General features: G+C 36.9%; 1 protein-coding gene across 1 annotated transcript in view; it reads right to left on the bottom strand.

The window, feature by feature from the left end:
* Abcb1 (ATP binding cassette subfamily B member 1) overlaps positions 1–20,478 on the bottom strand; it is a 158,361-nt gene that overhangs the window by 27,387 nt on the left and 110,496 nt on the right. The window contains exons 9-18 of the mRNA XM_021163577.2: positions 16,708–16,832; positions 12,294–12,465; positions 9,158–9,271; positions 8,903–9,013; positions 8,603–8,728; positions 8,310–8,513; positions 7,818–7,988; positions 5,220–5,381; positions 3,637–3,813; positions 2,793–2,939 (exon numbers count right to left, since the gene is read on the bottom strand). Coding sequence (XP_021019236.1) covers positions 2,793–2,939; positions 3,637–3,813; positions 5,220–5,381; positions 7,818–7,988; positions 8,310–8,513; positions 8,603–8,728; positions 8,903–9,013; positions 9,158–9,271; positions 12,294–12,465; positions 16,708–16,832 — 1,509 coding nt within the window. The remainder of the gene's footprint in view (positions 1–2,792; positions 2,940–3,636; positions 3,814–5,219; positions 5,382–7,817; positions 7,989–8,309; positions 8,514–8,602; positions 8,729–8,902; positions 9,014–9,157; positions 9,272–12,293; positions 12,466–16,707; positions 16,833–20,478) is intronic.

Below are 20,478 nucleotides of genomic sequence, written 5' to 3'. Positions count from 1 at the left end.
GCTAGTGTGTGGTTGCTTAGTATTCTACTGTGTTTTAGATTTACTTATTCTATTTTTATGTGTATAAAGTTTTGCCTGCATGTATGTATGTGTACTGTGTGTGTGCCTGGTTCCCATGGAAGGCAGAAGAGGGTTCAGATCCCTTGGAACTCGAGTTACAGGTGATTGTGTGTGAACCACCACACTGTGGGTCCCTTGGAAGAGTGGAAATTGCTCCTAACCACTGAGCTGATTCCTGGCCCATTCACCTTGTTTTGTAAGATGCCGTTTTTCACCAGACCAGGACTAGCCAATTAGGCTAGAATGACTGGCCAGTGAGCCTGGGATCCTCTTCTCTCTGTCTCCCCAGCGCTGGGATTACAAATGTACATCACCACCCCTGGCTTTTTTACATTGGTGCTGGGGATCAAACAGGTCTGCTTGTATAGCAAGCATTGTACTGAGCCATCTCTACAGCCCCAACTCAACTATGTGGCCATTTTAAAGTACTTCAAAAGAGAATATATTTATGCATCTTTGCTGATGAGAAGAGGCGTCATTCATTCAACCTTTCAGAAAGGTACCTTTGCCAGTATATCCTGTATGAGTTATAGTCAGAAAGTCGGTGGCAGTGAAAGCCAACTGATGCCTCACATAGAAACCTTTCCAGGAATGATAGAAGTGCTAAAAAAAGATGTTTGGAACTGGAAAAACTTTCAGCATAATCACTCAATAGGGAAAGAAAACCACGCCTCTCTCCTTCTATAGGCTAAATCTGTTTTTCGAGAGACACATTCCTAAACCAACCCAGAAAACTTTATGTTTCATAAAAAAAGGAAAAAGTTTTCAGAAGACATTAGCTCAATTCTTCTTGATTAGTGATTTCAACATTGCATTGTAGCCCAAGCGAGACTGAATGGACATTCACATGTGCTGATCCTTCTATCTGGGGGTGGCTATTATATTACTCTCACAGAGAGAAAGGAAAGCAGAGAACTATATTAGCCTACTCAGGAAAGCCAGGAAGGGATGAGCCAAGGACAGAACCCAAGCCCTCAGACCCAGAGCCCAGTATCTGCAACAACACAGAAGGGTACCTGCCTACCTACTATCTTAGCACTCTATTGTGCTAGCCACCAATCACCAGATGTATCTCTGCAGAAAAAAATGAGGAAAACCTAAGTGCCATTTTTGTTGTTTTGTAAAAAAAAAAAAAGAAAGAAAAAAGAAAAAAGAAAAAAAGAAAAAGAAAAAAAAAGGCAAAAGCCATTTCTAACTTAATCACCTCTACATGGCCAGGAAAGCTTAAAATATCTGTTCTCTTACACTTTACATAACATGTTTGCTGGCCTGTATTCTACAATGTATTCCATAGGATCAGATGTTTGCCTTCTTTGTGATATTTTCATAGCATATAAAAATTCCTTACACAAATTGGGCACAGAAAAATTCTTGAATGACATATTCAACATGAGGCATATAGTCCTAACAAGGCATATCGTCATATAAGGAGACTAGAGGACATGTGGCTTTGGTTGTACAATGGGTAGTGTTTGGTTTATGCTTCTTATGGTGATCAATTTCTATCTGCAAAAGATGTTTAGCAGTAAGGCAAATATGTCTTCAGTATGATGTCTCATAGTTTACATGACTGCTTAGACAGTAGATCCAGACTGTTTGCCTCCATCTTCAGGGAGCTTATTATAGTTTGCACATGAAATCTCCCCCACAAAAGGCTCATGTGGGGAATTTTATTCCTCAGCTGGTGGATCTAGTCCTTGACCAGTGCCCAGGCCTCATCAATGGATGCATTCACTCTATGTGCATCGTAGATGTGGCCCTTTTAGAGAAAATTGGTCACATCACAGTGAGGGAAGGAGTCTTAAAAGGCTATGCTTTATTTCTTGTTCATTCCTATTTTTCTTTTCTTCCCTGGATGCCATGAGAAGGGCCACTTCTGCCACATGCTCCTACAACCATAATGCCGTACCTCAGGCTTGCAACAATGGATCCAGCTCATCTTAGACTGAAACCTAGAAAACTATAGACAAATTTCTGCCTGGGATGCAATGCAAGTTCAAGACCAACCTGGGTAACTTAGCAAGACCTTTACATCAAATAAAAATAATAACGGGTGAGGGGTATTCTCAGTAATGCTGCACCTGTCTGGAACATGTGAGAACATGGGTTCAGTCCTGTAGCATGAAGAGAGTCAAAAACCCTTCAAGTGTCTGTCACAGTTATAGAAAGCTAACCAGTACTGAGTTGCTTCCTTCTGTTTGAGTCTTAGCAAGTGAGGGGAGTGTGTGGGTCTGCTCACAAGCTGGCCAGTGTGTATGCTACACAACAGATCACTGTCAACCTAGTCAGGCAAACATAAAAGAGTCCCTGTGCAGGTCAATTATGTAACAGTTCATAACTTTGGCTCAGAGCTCAGTGTTGGCCAGTATGAAAGACTGAGTTTCCCAGTTCTATTGACTATGTCAGTGAGTGGGTGCCCAGGGCCCTAGGATAAAAACCATTAGGGAACTAGATAGAAACTTACTCAATAGATATTTACAAAATTGTCCTTCTTATAAACCAAACTTCAATGTTATATTCCAGCAATGTTATATTTCATGCAAAGGGAAATAGTTCTCTCTCTCTCTCTCTCTCTCTCTCTCTCTCTCTCTCTCTCTCTCACGCGCGCGCGCGCGCGCGCGCACACACACACACACACACACACACACACATACACACACAAACTTAAGCTAGTTCATTCATTTTCTAGTCAAGACTCACAAGTAAATGTAAAAATGGATGTCATCACTTACCCCTACAACTTTTGAAAATATTACGGAGAATGCTGGCTGTAAGCCTCCATTTATTATGGCACAAAATATACCAACCACAAAATAAGGCCATTCAGTTGAATTCAACTTCAGGATTCGCCAAAAGGAAGCTGGAGGTACATCTTCATCCTAGAAAACATATACATTACAACAGGAGAGGTTTGTTTTGTTTTGTTTTGTTTTGTTTTAATCATTGATTTTACTGTGCAGAGTTCTTTCACAGGCACAAAGTTTTCTTATGTTGTTGAGGCAAGTTCTCATTTATTTCAGGCTGGCTTCAAACAAATTGTGTCTTGAACATCTAATATATCTGCTTGCACCATCCAAGTGGTGGGCTTAGAAGAGGGGTACAAATTTTTAAATTAAATATTTGTCCTATTTTTATTTCTTATTAGTTGATAGATTGCTGGATTCAAATATGATAATGATACATTGATAATACCTCTTTAGTTTTTTTAAATAAATCTGATAATTCCACAAATATTTAATTCTTACCATTAATTTTTGCCATGTTAATTCTTCAACAGATGACAAGAATATTGACCAATAAGGATAATCAGAGTAGAAATATTAACATTTAAAGACCTACTATAGCATCTTCATATTCTAAGTTCTATTTCTACATATCTTTGTATTAATTCTTATTCTTAAACCTAAACTGACTATAGAACATTGTCATTTTGGTTTCTGGAACACTCTGGAGAACAGGAAAAAAAGGATTATAGAAAATACACCATAGTTCCCACTTCTTCTTCAGCCTAGCCACACTCAGGTAGGAGAGGCTCACAGGAGGATGGAGAATATAGTATCACATCTTTGTCCATACCAGGGCCTCTTTGGTACTAAGCTTCCTGTCTTGGTCATGTGGTCCACAGATGCTTTTGCGAGTTGATCTTCTTCTTATTAGACTGGATCCTGAATCTTTTGAAGACATGTCTAAATTATCAATTTCATCCTTAGATTTACAAGCTTCATTTCCTAATTCAATTTCATTTCCTGCTGTCTAAAATAAATAAGAAATAAAAATAGTTTAAGATCAAATAATGGAAATTAATCATTGAAAATAAAAGAAAAATATTGAATTACTTAAATCAAAAAAGGGGGTGAAATTAAAACTATTCCATCTTGTGTCATGTGTTGGGAGGAAAAAAATATTAAGCATTCTTTGTGAAACGCTAAAATAAATCAATACCCCTTCTGTTTATCTTCTCTAGAAATCTCTTTCTGAGGAGTATGTGGTGCAACCAACTTTGCTTTTGAATCACTGTGTGAATAGCAAACAGTTGAAATGTTTTAAGTTTTTAATGAAATGTGATTATTTTATTTGGTTTTTTTTACTAAGCCTTCAGAATTTATTGTATATTTTCATCATTCAATGTTCACTATTATGCATAGCTCCTAACTATTATGATGAATAATAGAAAATTTAAGGTCACTTAAATTTTTTCCATTTTTCCTCAATTACCCTTCTTTGGTTCTTTTCTTTTAAAAGAAGGAAGGAAGGAAGGAAGGAAGGAAGGAAGGAAGGAAGGAAGGAAGGAAGGAAGGAAGGAAGGAAAAGAAAGAAATAAAAGAAAAGGGAAGAGAAGAGAAGAGAAGAGAAGAGAAGAGAAGAGAAGAGAAGAGAAGAGAAGAGAAGAGAAGAGAAGAGATCTAAAGCACTGGTCCTGAATAGTGTTATATGAAAATAGTATGTGGTCTGTCCAGAAAGGAAGCTGAAACATAATCATAATTCCCTTCATGCTTTAAGACTATTAGAACAAGAGGTTCTAACAAGGCTATGATTGCACCTCGAAGTGGTAGGGAGAGATTTAGACAGAATGAATACAATTCATGGATAGTTAAATAAATATCACTGGCCCTAAAGAGAAGCTTCCCTTTAAAGCATAAAGAGGAGCTTAATTATAAATAAAAATGAGAGAGGAGACAGTGAGAGCTAGCACTGTGATCCAAAAGCCATGAGAGGGATGGTGGGGAGGAGCCTCTTCAGAGGACAGCCTTCAAAGCACCTCTGCAGCAGTTCTCTGATGAGTTGTGCACCAATCCAAAACACAAAGAAAAGGGTTGAATTTTTGTAACCTTTCAGAAGTGGAAAGAAGTTTCATATCACATGATTTAGTTCAGCACAGTGTATGTGATAAATAGCATGGGAGGGAACCATGTACCATAAATTGAGAATCATCAAGTCATGGTACAGAGCTTCTTAATTTTCTGTCCTAGAGAAAGAGGGCAGTATGGCATGAGTCAAGCTATGGGATCAGATCTGAAGGTGCAGGGTCGTGAAAAACAAAAACAAAAAACCCCTAAGGACTCTTCTACATTTCAAGATTATCCAATCAGGTAATACTTATCTACAGATTACACCTTATCATCAAGATAAATTAGGACATTGCTAGAGTTCCACTGTACCTGTGTCATGACAAGTTTGAAGTAAATGCCCTTTTCTCTCATGAGCTCATCATGATTTCCTTGCTCCACAATGACACCACCATCAAAACCAGCAATGACGTCAGCATTACGAACTGTAGACAAGCGATGAGCTATCACAATGGTGGTCCGGCCTTCTCTAGCCTGAAGAGAGAGAAACCTGGCTTTTGAAACATGGATAATTATAGCAAAACCTCAGTCAATTTATTTTTGCTGAATAAAACTGCTTTGAATACTGTGTAAACCATCAATGAAGATATTATCTGGCTTTAATAAAGGCATAATGAATTCATAATAATAGAAAAAAGTTTTATTGCAATCAATACAAGAACAAACATGTTTATGTATTAATAAAATTTATGCTTCTAGGATTTTACTTAACACCCTATAGTAAGCCTAAAGTTCTAGAAATAATCCAATTTATTAAAAACCCTAGAGCTGAGGCATTAACCAGATAAAACAAATCTATACAAGACATTGTACTGGCATACATCACCTAGAGATCTGCTAAGAATTGCAAGATTAACCTCCTGGGTAATCAAGACACAAACATGAAAGAGCAGAGCTTAGACTTCAGTGTTCTACTAGTGTGAATGAAATCCAGGACTTCATTCAGTCTTTGAAGCTGTGTAAGGTTGAGTTTATTAATATGTAAAGTAGAGACACGGTAGCCACTTCTTAGAATAGCTGTGATGACTAAATAACAAAGGGCTTAGTACTAACTTTAAAGAAATGCCCAACAAATGTTCAATAAATGACTTCTAGTTACAAGAATTATGGACAAAATTGAAGAGTTTTATAAATATTTTCACATGTCCAGTCTCATCTTTAACTTCATATGGAATAAAGGCAGACAACTAGAACCTGTTGAGATTTCTTTAACCTTTATAACTTGCCTAATGCTTATTATTTCTCCCACTCTGTAGCTCTGCAGTAATAAGCAATAAAACTACATACACACACACATACATATACACACATACATATGAACACAAATACACACACATACACACAAACACACACATACATATACTCACACATATACACACACATACATATGAACACAAATACACACACATACACACAAACATACACATACGCATACACATACACACCACACACATACACATGAACAGGCTGTAGATATCAGGGTTAACAAACAGAAGTGGAGAAACAAAAGTGAAAGATCCTATGTGTTAGAAAAATTAGTTAGTAGTAACTAGAAAACAGAAAATAATAATGGATTAAATCTTTGGAAAGTTTCAAAAAAGTGAAGGAAACATGATATTTCCACTTAGAATTTATACTATAAAGTATTCTTAAATAGAACCATTTACAATTGGTTCTATCTGTAATTTCCGGTAAACTTATCTGTTAATTTTACTCTATGTTCTACTGTGGAACAGAAGACACAGGGATGGCATGAGCTCACAGACAAGCTAAGTAATAAGGGAAAACATGGCCACAATTCCATTTGCTTCCATTCTAAGTTCACAGAATGTTTGATACCCTGTGTCCCCTTTATTAAGCTCGTTGACAGGGTGCTTAAAGGAATACAAACTGCTGCATCATTTGAAGGGACAAGCCAGAGAAAACAAGAGCTCACCTTTGCTATTTCCTGGGTCAGCTCAACTTTAAAGAGCCTTTGCTTAGGAAGTCTACATACTCCTTCCTGGCCTTCACAGAGCTGGCTATTATAATCTGAAGAGCATAGAGCTAGATACTGATCCTAATTATGAGGACGTCCTGACAAGAATCACAGGAAGGTCCAACTGTGGTACCCAAACACATTTCACGGGCCTGGAGGTCTCCAGTCACTCTGTGCACCCTCTCCTTGAGAAAAAGGCTTTTCCGTTTCATGCTATTAAGTGGTATCAAGCACCTTCTAGCTATATTTTCTTTTTGTTGACAATGTTATAAACTTTCAAAGCCAGGTTAAATGGGTTATTTCTCTTTTCAATTCTATAGTATTGAGTGACTTCTATTTATTTGGTTGACAATACTATCAACTCTCAAAACCAGATTAATGAGGTTGTGTTTCTCTACATTTTCATGATCAAAATGAAGAGTAATTTTCACTTGAGTCTCCATTTTTCATTTTTAATTAAAGATATTTACATGCCTCGATGAAAATGTATTTATTGCAATTCAGAAGAAGAAGAGGAAGATGAAGAAGAAATAATAATAATGATAACAACAACAACTCATGGCTGGAGAGATGGTCTGGTAGTTAAGAGTGCTTTTTGCTCTTGCAGAGAAGTTCAGTTCCCAGCACCCACACTTGGTGGCTCATAACTGACACTGACTCTAGTCAGGAGATCTCACATCCTCTTCTGATATCTGCACACACATACAAACATGCACATACACACAAATAAGATAAATATCGTTTTATTTTTTAAAAAATAGAAGAAACAGAAATTGAACATGCAAAAAAGATAGTGGAAGACTGCTGCTTTTCCTTAGTAACAGGTAATACGAGCTATCAAATTTTTCTAAGTCCAAGAATAGAAAGAATAAATGTTAAGAAGAATGTTATTTTACTTTTAAATTACATATTAGGAAGTAGGGTTCACAGACCTTATCCAGTGCGGCCTGAACCACAGCTTCACTTTCTGTATCCAGGGCTGAGGTGGCCTCGTCCAACAAAAGGATCTTGGGGTTGCGGACCAGGGCCCGGGCGATGGCGATTCTCTGTTTCTGTCCCCCACTCAGCTGCGCCCCTCTCTCACCAACCAGGGTGTCAAATTGCTATAATTAGAACAAACAAACAACAAAACAGGAAAATATAGCAAAGAAATAAATATATCTACCGGGGAGGGTATGGGGGACTTTTGGGATAGCATTGGAAATGTAATTGAGGAAAATACGTAATAAAAAAATATTAAAAAAATAATAAATAAATATATCTACCACTATTTGATAGGGTGTAGGCTGTAAAATCCAAGGTAAATGGATTTCCCAGCTAAGGCAATTGTTCTACCTCACCGAAGGTTCCTGGGTTCCCATGAACCNCATTAATCAGAGCTCTACTCTCTGAGCCTGGGGTGACAGAGGTCAGGCACAACTCACTTGGGGCAGTTTCATGATGAAGTCATAGGCATTGGCTTCCTTGACAGCTTTCTCAATCTCANCCATGGTGACATCTTCTCGGCCATAGCGAATGTTCTCAGCGATCGTGGTGGCAAACAGCACAGGTTCCTGACTCACCACACCAATGATTTCCCTCAGATACCTCACATTGATGGTTCTGATGTCCTGTCCGTCGATACTGACCTGGAACAAAGCATGTGGTTTTCACACTTTGGAATCACAGACGCGAATGGTGGGCAGCATTAACTGGTGCTGACTGCATGCTCACTCACCACGCCCTCTAGGGGGTCGTAGAGCCTCTGCATCAGCTGGACAGTTGTGCTTTTTCCNCAGCCACTGTTGCCAACCAGGGCCACCGTCTGTCCGCTCTTCACCTTCAGATTGAGGCCCTTCAAGATCTGCCAAGACACGTGAGAAGCCAACATCAAGTCAATTCCCAGGACAGATGGATGTAGGTTCTATGTGTGGGCATCTCAATTCAATAGCATGCTTGATTTTACATACAATCCTTTCTCAAAACCTTTTAGAAACTATTGGGAACTTTTAATTTAACAGAAAAATTGTCATCTTACCTGAACTTCTTTTCGAGATGGGTAACTGAAGTGAATATTCTTGAATTCCAGATTTCCTTGTATGTTGTCTGGTTTGTGCCCACTCTTTGAGAAGCTGTCTATACTGGGCTTCTGTACAGATGAAAATTATAGGCGATCACTAAGTAACAATAACTGCTTTATACAGCAACTGTGTGATAAGCTACATAACATGATAATGGAATTACCTCACTAGAAAATCCTTTACTAGATAGATTAATGGGCGGTCAGACTCACATTATCAATTATTTTGAAGACTTCATAAGCTGCTCCTCGAGCATTGGCGAAGGCTTCAATATTTGGAGATGCCTGTCCAACACTAAATGCTCCAATTAACACAGAAAAGAAGACCTGAGCAAGATAAAGAAAAAGCACTGTGTTATTTAATCTTTGCCCACTGCTCTCTTGCATTTCCTCTTTCTTCCAATACAATTAATTTCATTTTTAAATGTCAAGGCAACCTAAGAATACAGAAGGTTAAAAAAAATCTTGAAATTTCACAATTTCAAATTTCAAATATATCACTACAACTTGTAAAGTGAAGTAACTAAGACTAGTTAGATTAACATAACCATTCCACCTTGTATGGATTAACATAACCATTCCACCTTGTATGGATATATCAAAACATCACACTATATTCCTTAAAAACAATGAGTGCTTTCAACTGAAAAATCTAAAAAAATCTAAAATGCACAAACATTTAAAATCTTTCAGTGATTTCATGTAGCCTACAATACAGAATTAATCTTACTTGTTAAATGAATCTGCGACATACAAGCTCTATGAGTATTTTATTATAATAGACCATTTTTTTTATTTCTTCAATGACTAGTAATTTTTAGTTAGATCACAAGGGCTGTGCAATGGAAACCAACTCTAACAAGCAAGTTAGAAGACTAAGGTTCCAATCCTGCATTGGTATCAATCAGCTATATATCTGCAGGACATTCTCCCAGAATCTTTAATTTCATATGCAAAAATATGTAAGATTCTATTTGTTTTCTCTTCAAGTTGTATCAAATGACATTAGTTATGAAAATATTTTGTAAGTTACGAAGCACACAACCAAGGGATAATTCTTTGTGTGGTTAAATCACTATTTCCCAAGTTTTGGGATTGTTTTGATCAAAATACTGTCAGTAAATACTTGAGTTTATATACTTCTGCTAGAAGTTGATAACCACCATCCATTTATTTCTAATCATCCAGGAACCATGGTGCTTATTAATTTGCATGGAAGGGGCATTGCTAAGTGAGTCTGTATCGTTACTCATTTGTCTTTACAGTTAGGACAAATGATTCTTGTCACAAATTTGGCAGAAGACTTGAAGAGTGTTGATTGCTCATACCTTACCACTAGAATGTAGTACATTTGGAATCTCAGCCTATTGCGTCTGATATCAAATCACGCAGTCTCTATTCCAAATGCTTCTAGTTTGTGAATCATCTTTAGTCTCCATGAATACTTGACCAAAACTGCTCATTCCTAGGGCTAGGACTACAGGTCAATGATACAAACAAATGCTAGGCAGTCTTCAGTAAAAATAAAATCAGCTTCACTACATCAAAATTGAGCAGCACAAATCTCATTACAAGTTAGTCTTATCAAGGTTCAGTATCAACCAAACAAAACAAAACAAAACCAAATCTCTGTAAATCTGTCCCTATGTAAACAGTCTCACATGTTTTGAATAAAGCATAGTTCACACAACACAAAAAACAGAGTGATAATGAAATTCACATTACAAATCTGAATCCTAAGAAAATGAACTATTTTAAGGAACTTGAATAATTGTGGTATGTTGTTAACTCTGCTTCTGTATGGTTAACCTAAGAAAAGGAAAGAGAACAGACCTTCTAACAACATGCCTATTTAGCCTGGTTGCAAATCATTTCAGTACCTTAAAATAAGATGTCATGTGTAAAGTCTTGTGTGTGTACATAAATTCTAAAACATAGAAAATATTTATGACAGTTAATACTGATTGTCAACTTGGCAGGATCTAGAGGCCACTGGAGGACCCACCCACTGAAGGATCCAATACATTTGAAAGGAGAAAGCCTAAACAGAAAACGCTAAACAGTTCCCTGCCCAAAACTAACTTAGGGAAGTGTTTCTCTAGGACCAGCCTGAAAGGTACAGAGATCAGTGCAATTGTGGTCCAAGGATGCTGACTATACTTTGAACTGACAACAGAACTTGATAGCATCGTCTACATGGCTTTACAGGCATGAGAGATGCAATTGTGGTTGAGGGGGTGTGGAGGCTCATCACAAGGTTTTAGAAAGTCACCAAGACAAAGTAGTGTAGAACAAGTTTGGATTCCTAGCAAGGAGGTCCTGAAAGACCTGTGAAGCTTTCAGGTGATTCCTAACATGCAATGAAGACTCCAAGATACTACAGGTGCCAGGACTGTTAGGCAGATAGAGAATATGTATAGCTCTAGATAGAGAATATGTATATCATAGAGAACCAATCTAGAAGGGTGGGACTATCAAAGTCTTTTTTTAGTCAAGATGTTTCCATCAGGAGTCCCAGATGCCTTATGCAGTAATGTAGGGTTTGTTATTTTCTCTGTTTGGTCTCATTCATGTAATCTTTCCTTGTGCTGTCTCTTTGGAATATGAATATGTTTATTCCATGCTACTATACATAGAATATGTAACTCAAAATCGATGTTATAGGAGCTCAGTTAAAATAATGCCCAAGTCTCAGAAGATACTACTATATTTATACTTTTGGACAGACACAGTTGGAACTAAAAAAGAGTATTGAGACTATTGGACTGGATGCCTTTTGTATTATGAGATGGCCATAAGCCCATAAAGACAAGAGAGGAAGTGGTTAATAGCATAAAAGTGATATGTTTGTGTTATCAAGTAGAAGTGTAAGGGTTAATATTGTCAACTTGATGGCATTTAGAATTCAATAAAATTTGAGGGATTTAAATTCAACTTTATATTCTTCCAATTGTGTTGTGAAAAATAAACTAGAAAATAAGAGTGAAAATTTTAGTATCAAGTTTGATACAAAGAAATAATCCCAACAATGAAAATCCATGCTGCAGAAGTTGGTAATGTTAATATTTGGGCTATATCAGTAGTTTTAAAACCATATACTTTATTGCTATATAAGGGATCTGGAACTCCCGATGGAAATGATGGTATTGCTAATATTTAGGCTACAGTAGAAATTGTACAACAGATCTATAAGAAAACCAAAGTTGACACATTCATTTTTTTCAACTCTTTAACGGAATAATGCATTTTCTAGTATTTAAGACCTACTCAAAGAGTATTTTTTCAACATTACTCAATTTTATTAGAACTTTTAATGATCCATTTCTTTTCTGATATGTGTTTAACTTACAGTGAGCACTTGTCCAATAGTGTATTCACGGGAGATGACCAAGGAAGTCCCATACCAGAATGCCAGAGCATATGATGCATAGATAAGAAGAAAAGCTGCACCCATAGAGATGTTGGCCGTGATAGCTTTCTTTATCCCCAGCCTTTTAGCTTCTTCCAAATTGTTATTGTACCTGGGGGAAAAAAAGAAAAGTAACTGAGTAGATTTAGAAACCCTATAGAAATGTATTAGTGTAGCATGATTGTTAGTGATCAGTTAGAACATGCCCAGCCCTGTAGGATACATGTACTTTCTCCATGTATTGACACTACGCTGTTTTTCCTATTTTATCTTCTGCTCGTAGAAATTAATATTAAGGTGTGGAGAGAGTATTTGACTTGTGTGAATCTTCTAAATATTTTTTGTGTGTAAGCCTAGCAATAGTGAAATCAGTGAGCAGTATTTAGCTAGATTCTAGAACATGCATTACTTCACAGAAAAAAAAAAGAACAATATGGAAAACAATTATTTTTCCTGTAAAATATATATTCTTTCTGTTTTTGGTTTTAGTTTTGGTTTTTGGTTTTTGATTTTTGAGTCACAGTTTCTCTGTGTAGTCTTGGCTGTCCTGGATTTCACTCTGTAGGCCAGGCTGACCTTGAACTCAAAAAGATTCACCTGTCTCAGCTTCTCAAGTACTGGAATTAAAGGTATGTGCCTGGCTTAAAACTTGTATTCTTTTAAAATTAATTAATAAAAGAGATTGTATGTTAGACCATCATGGACACAAGAAGGTCATTTAAGTCTCTACACTTGAGGGAAAACAGTTTGCTTCCCTCCTTCTAGGATTGTTGAAATGACCAATTACAAGATAACACAAGTAAAGGCATATTTACAGCTATGAAATGCTATGAATACACTACAGAAATTATCTCCTATAGCTGTTTTAAAAGCATTGACCTATTAAAAATACTTAGCTTAAGACTAGAGTATCACTATTTATTAGTATCTGCATCAGTTATACTTTGTATGTATTGCCTATGAATTCCTTCTAACATTTGTCATGCCATGAGTGCCTGCTGTTGAGTAAGGAGGTGTAGTCTGGTAGAATATAACATCTAAAGCCTTATGGCAGCAAAAACCGAGAAAAAAAAAGCCTATCAACTGCCCTCTAAGCTAATCATGGCACAAGCGTTGGGGTTACCTTAGGAGCTGTGAGAGCAGTGGTTCTCAACTTTCCTAAACACTCGTTAACAGCTCCTCATTTTGTTGTGACACCCCAACCATAGAATTACTTCATTGCTACTCCATAACTGTAAACTTGCTATTATAAATAATAATATACATATCTGATATGCAGAATATATGACATACAACCCCTATGAAAGAGCCCTTAAACACCCTCCAAACTGGTCTTGACCAAAGGTTGAGAACCACAGCCTTAACACACTACAAAGAAAAGGATAAAACGCCAATAAAACAAACTACAACCCCATACAATGTCGTGTCTACTGACAGATACTTTCCCCTCTGTGTCTAACAACGTAATGTTTATTCTCCAACTACAATTCAAGTCCTTTTGGCTCCCAGAAAGTAGCCGATTAAAGTTAAAGGAGAGTATGCATAGCTTTATTTTCATTTGAGAGCTCTACAGGAGACCATTCTGCTCAAGAAATGAAGCTAATGGGCACCAGAGTTAAAGAAAAAGAGAAAACCTTGCAAATACAGATACAAATGAAAATACTAGGGAAATCAGATGGGTCATTTTTGAACCTCACTCTGTTTTTGTATCTTTTGTTGGCTTGGGTTCTTGAGAAAGGGTATTACTCTAAAGCTAGCCTGGACCTCACCATTCTCTTAGGTACCTCCCAAGTCCTGGGATTTAGGGTATGTGCCACCACTCTTAAATCTTCACATTCTTTATTCGAACTCCCCGAAGATCCATGAGTCTTCATTGTCTTGCTGATATTATCTTATAATTTTTAAACTAAAGGAATATATTTCCACATAAAATTCATATTTTGAGGTCTTTGAACCATTAAATATGTAATTATATGAATACTATACACTATCAATTTTCTTTGAAAACTTCATTTAATTAGCACATCAAAAGTTCAAGTCCTGTCCAGAGTATGTATTATTTCTTGTCCTGTTGACTATTTTTTGTTTTCTTAGCTAGTTAACAAGATTGTAAAAACACAACACCGTATTTCCATAAGAATTACATTTAGTAAAGCCTAAACTCAGAGGGAATTTTATATTTATAAAATATGTGTACCCTAAAGACAACAGCAATAATCTTTTAGCAAAAAAAAATATTTTTAAGAAACATGTTTTAATTAAGTGTATGTCTCAAGTTAGAAGCTGACCTAAGCTAAATTTAATAATTCACTAGGCAAATATTTTATGTGATAACATCAAGAAACTTAAAGACTCATTATTCATGATAGAGAATTTCAGTTCTTTATTTCAGTTCTTGCTTACCCAGGCTAATGTTGAAACCATTTCATTGATAGTATGGTGTCCTACGCAGCCAGAGGAAACATTTGCAAAGGAAAAATCAACAAGGAAAAAAAATCCATTTAGATACCAGATACATACAGATACCAGATAGATATCAGACAGATACAGATAAAGGAAGATAAGGGAGGAGAAGAAGAGAAAAGAAACATAAACAATACTGCATTTACGTAGCACTGTTTTAAAAGACAAGTTTTTAAATGAACACGTCATTGATGTCAAGCCAGATGTATAAAACCATCCAATCATCAGAAGATCTAATAGAGAAATGATAAATAAAAAAGGAGTGGATAATTAACAAAACAGTGCTTAGAAAATATTATTTATTATGAAGAAACTTGTTCATAATACTTCTACTTCCCTAATGCTAGGATGATAGGCACATGCTGCCATATTCAGCCAGAAAATGCTTTCTAACCTGTGAGCAATACTATCCTACTGAATTAAATGTATTCACAGTTCTGGTCAGTTTCTAGTCCAAGGGAGCTAAATTCCTCATGCGCCAGCCGTTTTGAAAAGAAAGTCAGACAAATACTGATTTTGAAAGAGTATAAGAACTAGAAAGAAAACTAAAAGGTTAAATGTGGTCTAATAATAACCAGGGGCTGGTCAGATGTCTCTGTTGTCACCAAACTTGACAACCTGAGTTTGATTCATGCAACTCTATTGGTGGAAAGAGAGAAGCAACCTCTGCAAGTGGTCCTGTGACTATGGTGTATGTACGTGTGTGTATATACATGCACACCCCAACACAATCTGACACACACGCGCGCGCACACACACACACACACACACGCATCACTGTAAATAAGTTGGAAAATGTAATTGATAAATTTTACTAAATCTTGTCAATTTCCTCCTGGCATCAGCCCTCCCACTGGCCTCTGTGATCTCACCCTGTAAATGCTCTCATCTGTTCATCAGATGGTCCAGACAGAGATGCACATCTGTAACCTGTGGATGGCCACTCCTCAGTTTCACACCTTCAGGGCTCGCCCATACCCATGGAATAAAGTCCCATCTCTTCTCTGCAGTCCCCACATCCTGGCTGGACCCCAATCTCTCTCCACTGATATGAGGTCCAGGCTCACCTGCCTTGTAATATATCTCAAAAAACACTAAAGCTTTCTGCCACCTCGGGGACTTTGGTAAACTGCTCTTCCTACCCATGCTATCCCTATCCTTGCTTTTGAAGACCTTTCTCACCTCAGGCCTTAGCCTAGATGAAATCTTCTTCAAGGGGGATCCTGTGACCACTGTACTTAAAATGTCCCACCTTAGAACTTGTTTGATCTTCTTGGAGCATTTAAAGGCGATGATTTCACACTCCTCTGAAGTATACCCCTTTGACTCTTTTATAATATTTTGCCTCCAAACCATACATCCTCCAAATGCTTTACTAAACTTTTACTTCTTTGTAGTTGTCGATACTCTTTCTCCCCTCACATATGAATTTATACTTCATGAGAATGTGGGCTGCATCTGGTGGAATATCATCCCATCATTAAAGCAGACTTCCTATTATACTTAAATGTTATATTACCTCTGTACTGTTATTTGCAATATTATTCTACTATTTAAAGTATATTACACTCCTTACTAAAAGTAACATATTCTCAATATAAAATAATGCATACTTACTACAATAAATGTTTGAAAATTTTAATTGCATCATTTAGATAAATATACCTCTTGCCTTTAAAATCAAGAAAAAAAAAAGAAAACAAAAGAAAAAAGAAGATCTTTCAGATATAAGAAGAATACAAGTGCAACGGCAATTTTCCAGAATGTTACTCATGTTGTGATATGTAAGTATTGGCTTGTTTAAGAAATGAGAAAAATATCATAATTAACACTGCCATCCTAAATGTCATGTGGGCTGATAAACATTTCTACTTGAAAAAGAAATCCAAACCTTTCAAGTTCCTTCTTTTGTCCTCCAAAGGCAATCACAGTTCTGATGGCTGCTAAGACTTCTTCAGCAACTGCTCCAGCTTTTGCATAAGCATGGAGTTCCTTATCAGTAAATGAAGACAATATCTGTTTTAAAAGGCAAATTCAGATTATTAAAAAAATGAAAAATGACAGTTAAAGTACACATGTGCTGGCTGAGTATTACTACATTTGAAGAATTAAAATCTTTCAGCTGTCTTTGGTCATGATATACCTATATATATATGTGTGTATGTGTGTGTGTGTGTATAAATTATATGTTATATACAATATATATATTGTATATACAATATATATATACATAATATAATAATATATATATAATATATATACACATTATATACAATATATATAATTGTATATAATATAATATACAATATATAATATATACCTATTACTATATATATGTATATATGTGTGTGTATATATAAATTATATATTATATATACCTATTACTTTATATATATATATCACTATGTAAGATGTCTCTAAGTTGCTTTTTTTTCAAAAATTTTTGACAATAAAAATGTATAACAAATTAGGCAAACTATAAAATTTCACACTGAGTATTTCATGGATACTTATCGAAACAACAATAGGAGTATTGGGAAATGTTAATATTCAGAAAAGAAAACACATGCCACAATATAATCATAAGAATTATAAAAATTAGGCTTTATGGCCAAGACATGTGGTATTCCCAGCAACACTCAATGATCCCCTGGTTCAGAAGTGTTAATGTGGGAGGCTAGAATATTGCAGAGGCCACAATTTCCTCTTGTGGTGATCCCTATAAAAACAGTGCATTCACATACCAGGGATGATTTTGTTCTTCTTGTTGTTGCTTCAACAATGCTCTTTGATCATCTGTTTGATTCCTGTGCATTTGTTAAGAAACAGTCCTAGTCCTCTCAGGCACATAAGATCTGATTTGTTCTTTTCAATTACAAAGGGAAATCGGTTTTCCTAGCTTATATAGAAGGAAATGGAAACTTCCTGAGTTTAGTAATTCAGTAGTAAGTGGAATATTGAGGACTCAAGTGTGAGTCCATTTGGCTACACAGCCTGGATTAGCTGCTACTAGGAGTGAATATCTGAAACACGCCAACTGACAGCTGGATCAACTGGCATGGGAAGAAAGACTAAGGTTACCATTTGGACCAGGAATGACAAAGTGACCAACCATCTAATTAAGCATTGTGCACAACCATTTCACAGAATTCTGATTTAACAGCATCACACTCTTACAATGTGTAAGCAGAGTCATTTGCTCTCATTATTTAAGTAAGAAGAATTGACTCCTTCTTGCCATTAAAAGAATCAGTCTTTTTTTTTTTAACAGTGATTATCTGTTTCCATTGATGCCTGAGACAAACCCCACTGATTATTCAGACCTTGAAGACTTCTCAAAGCCATCCTCTTAGGGCTGCCCCACACTAGTGACTCTTTCAGAGTTCCAGGTCTGGGTTGGACTGGTCAGCACCACCCCTCAGTCCGCAGGCATGCAGAATCCAGGGGCTCACATGGCATGTTTCAGCATCATTTCTCTTCACTCCCTGTGGAGCTCACAATGGAGACAGCCAACAACAGGACTACTACTCTTAATTACCTAGAAGTTAAAATGTGCTATTTAATCTATTAATCTATTGAAAATATTTCTGAATTCAGTAAGTCTCTTATTTAACCTATAAACGTTCCATGATTGTATGCAGACATGAATATGGAAAAAATCTGTTTTAATTTTTTTTCTCATAAAAGATCGTGTCTATTAAAAGAAAACATCCCCCCCCTCAGGGAACCACATGGAAGGGGAGGCAGAAAGAGTGTAAGAGCCCAAGGGGATGGAGAACTCCAGGAGAACAAAGGTCTCTAAATCAACTGAGCAATGTTCCTGTGAACTCCATGGGACTGGAACCATAGCCACAGAGCTGCCGTGGGTCTGCATCAGGCCCTTGCATATGTCTAAAGGCTTCTAGTTTAATGTTTTTATGGAATTCCTGTGTGTGTGTATGAGCGGGTCAGTTTCCTATGCCTTCTTCCAGCTCTTTTCCTTCAGTTTGTCTGTTTTGTCCAATTCCAATGTGTTAGATTTTATCTTATTATATTTGATTATTGTCTGATGGTTTCATAATGACAGTCAGTAAGGATTTGGGAGGTAGGGAGGAACTTGGAGGAGCAGAGGAAGGGAAACTGTAATCAGGATGCACTGTGTGAGAAAAAAATCTGTTTTCTATAAAAGGAAGAAAATGCAAAGAGGAGAAAGAGGAGAGGGAAGAGGAGTAGAAAGAAAGATATATTTCTCATGGATATAACAAGCCAGCCTCAACCAATTTCTGATGTAAAGTAATAGAAAGTTAAAAGCTATCTAATACAGGTAATTTTATATTCAAAGTAATATATTCAGAAATAATATTTTAAACTATTGTAGGGTTTTTTTGAACACATTTGAATTCAGTCTTTTATTTCTTAATGTGGACTTTTGTTTTATTATTTTATAAATATTATTCTCATTAATGATTTATTTCTTTTGAGTTACTTATAGAGACCCATGTCAAAAACAATACATTGGCATTACATATGCCCCTATTCAGTGTCCTCCAATAGTAACATTTGAAAAGCATAGGAATTATATCACAACTAGGAATTTAACATTTATATACTCCAACAATATTACACACATTTACCAATTTATAGATGTGTGACTTTATAGGAAATGTTATAACCTATATAGGTTAACGTGCCTGTCATCAAAGTCAAGATTCAAAGCCTTCAGGTTGCTTTTATAGACCTACCCCCTCTGTCTGTAGCCCTTCCCTTTCCTCTCCCCTAAAATCTCTAATTTCTGGTATCCATTTTGACATATTTACATCATTTTAAGAATGTTGTATAGGACCAGGCTTGGTGGCACATTCCTTAAATCCCAGCACTCTAGAGGCAGAGGCATGTGGGCTACTGAGTTCAAAGCCATTCTGGTCTACAAGAGTTCCAGGACAGCCAGGGGTACACAGAGTAACCCTGTCTTGAGGAACAAAATGAAACAAACAATAACAACAACAAAATGCCATGCTGTGCTTGTAGACAGTTGCCTTGCATGGCTGTCCTCTGAGAGGCTCCACCAGCAGCTGACTGAGACAGATGTAGATACAGCCAACCCATTAGACTGAGATTGCGGACCCCTATAGAAAAGTTAGGGGAAGGACTGAAGGAGCTGAAGGGGATGTCAATTCCATAGGAGGAACAACAGTATCAACTAACTTGGACCCCTCAGATCTCCCAGAGCCACCAACCAAAGTGTGTACATGGGCTGGTCCATGCAACCCCCTTAACCCCACCCCCACCCCCTGCCCCAGCACATATGTAACAGAGGACTGCCTTATCTGCCTTCTCAGTGGGAGAAGATGCACCTAATTCTGTAGAGACTTGGTACCCCAGGGAAGGGGGATACTGGGGGCGGGGAGATGGAGATGAGTAGGTGGGTAAGTGGGTAGAGGGTGAGTGGTTAGGGAGGCACACTTTCAGAGGCAAAGGGGAAGGAAATGAGTGAAGAACTCTGGGAGGGGGGACAAGGAAGGGGGTAAAATTTGGAATGTAAATAAATAAAATAATTTAGAAGGAGGGGAGGGGTAGGGGGAGGAGAGGGAGAAGAAGAAGAAGAAGAAGAAGAAGAAGAAGAAGAAGAAGAAGAAGAAGAAGAAGAAGAAGAAGAAGAAGAAGAAGAAGAAGAAGAAGAAGA

Source organism: Mus caroli, chromosome 5 (assembly GCF_900094665.2).
Source record: "Mus caroli chromosome 5, CAROLI_EIJ_v1.1, whole genome shotgun sequence".
Lineage (NCBI taxonomy): Eukaryota > Metazoa > Chordata > Mammalia > Rodentia > Muridae > Mus > Mus caroli.
The sequence above is the reverse complement of the archived record's forward strand: the minus strand, read 5'-3'. Positions and strand labels throughout refer to the sequence as shown.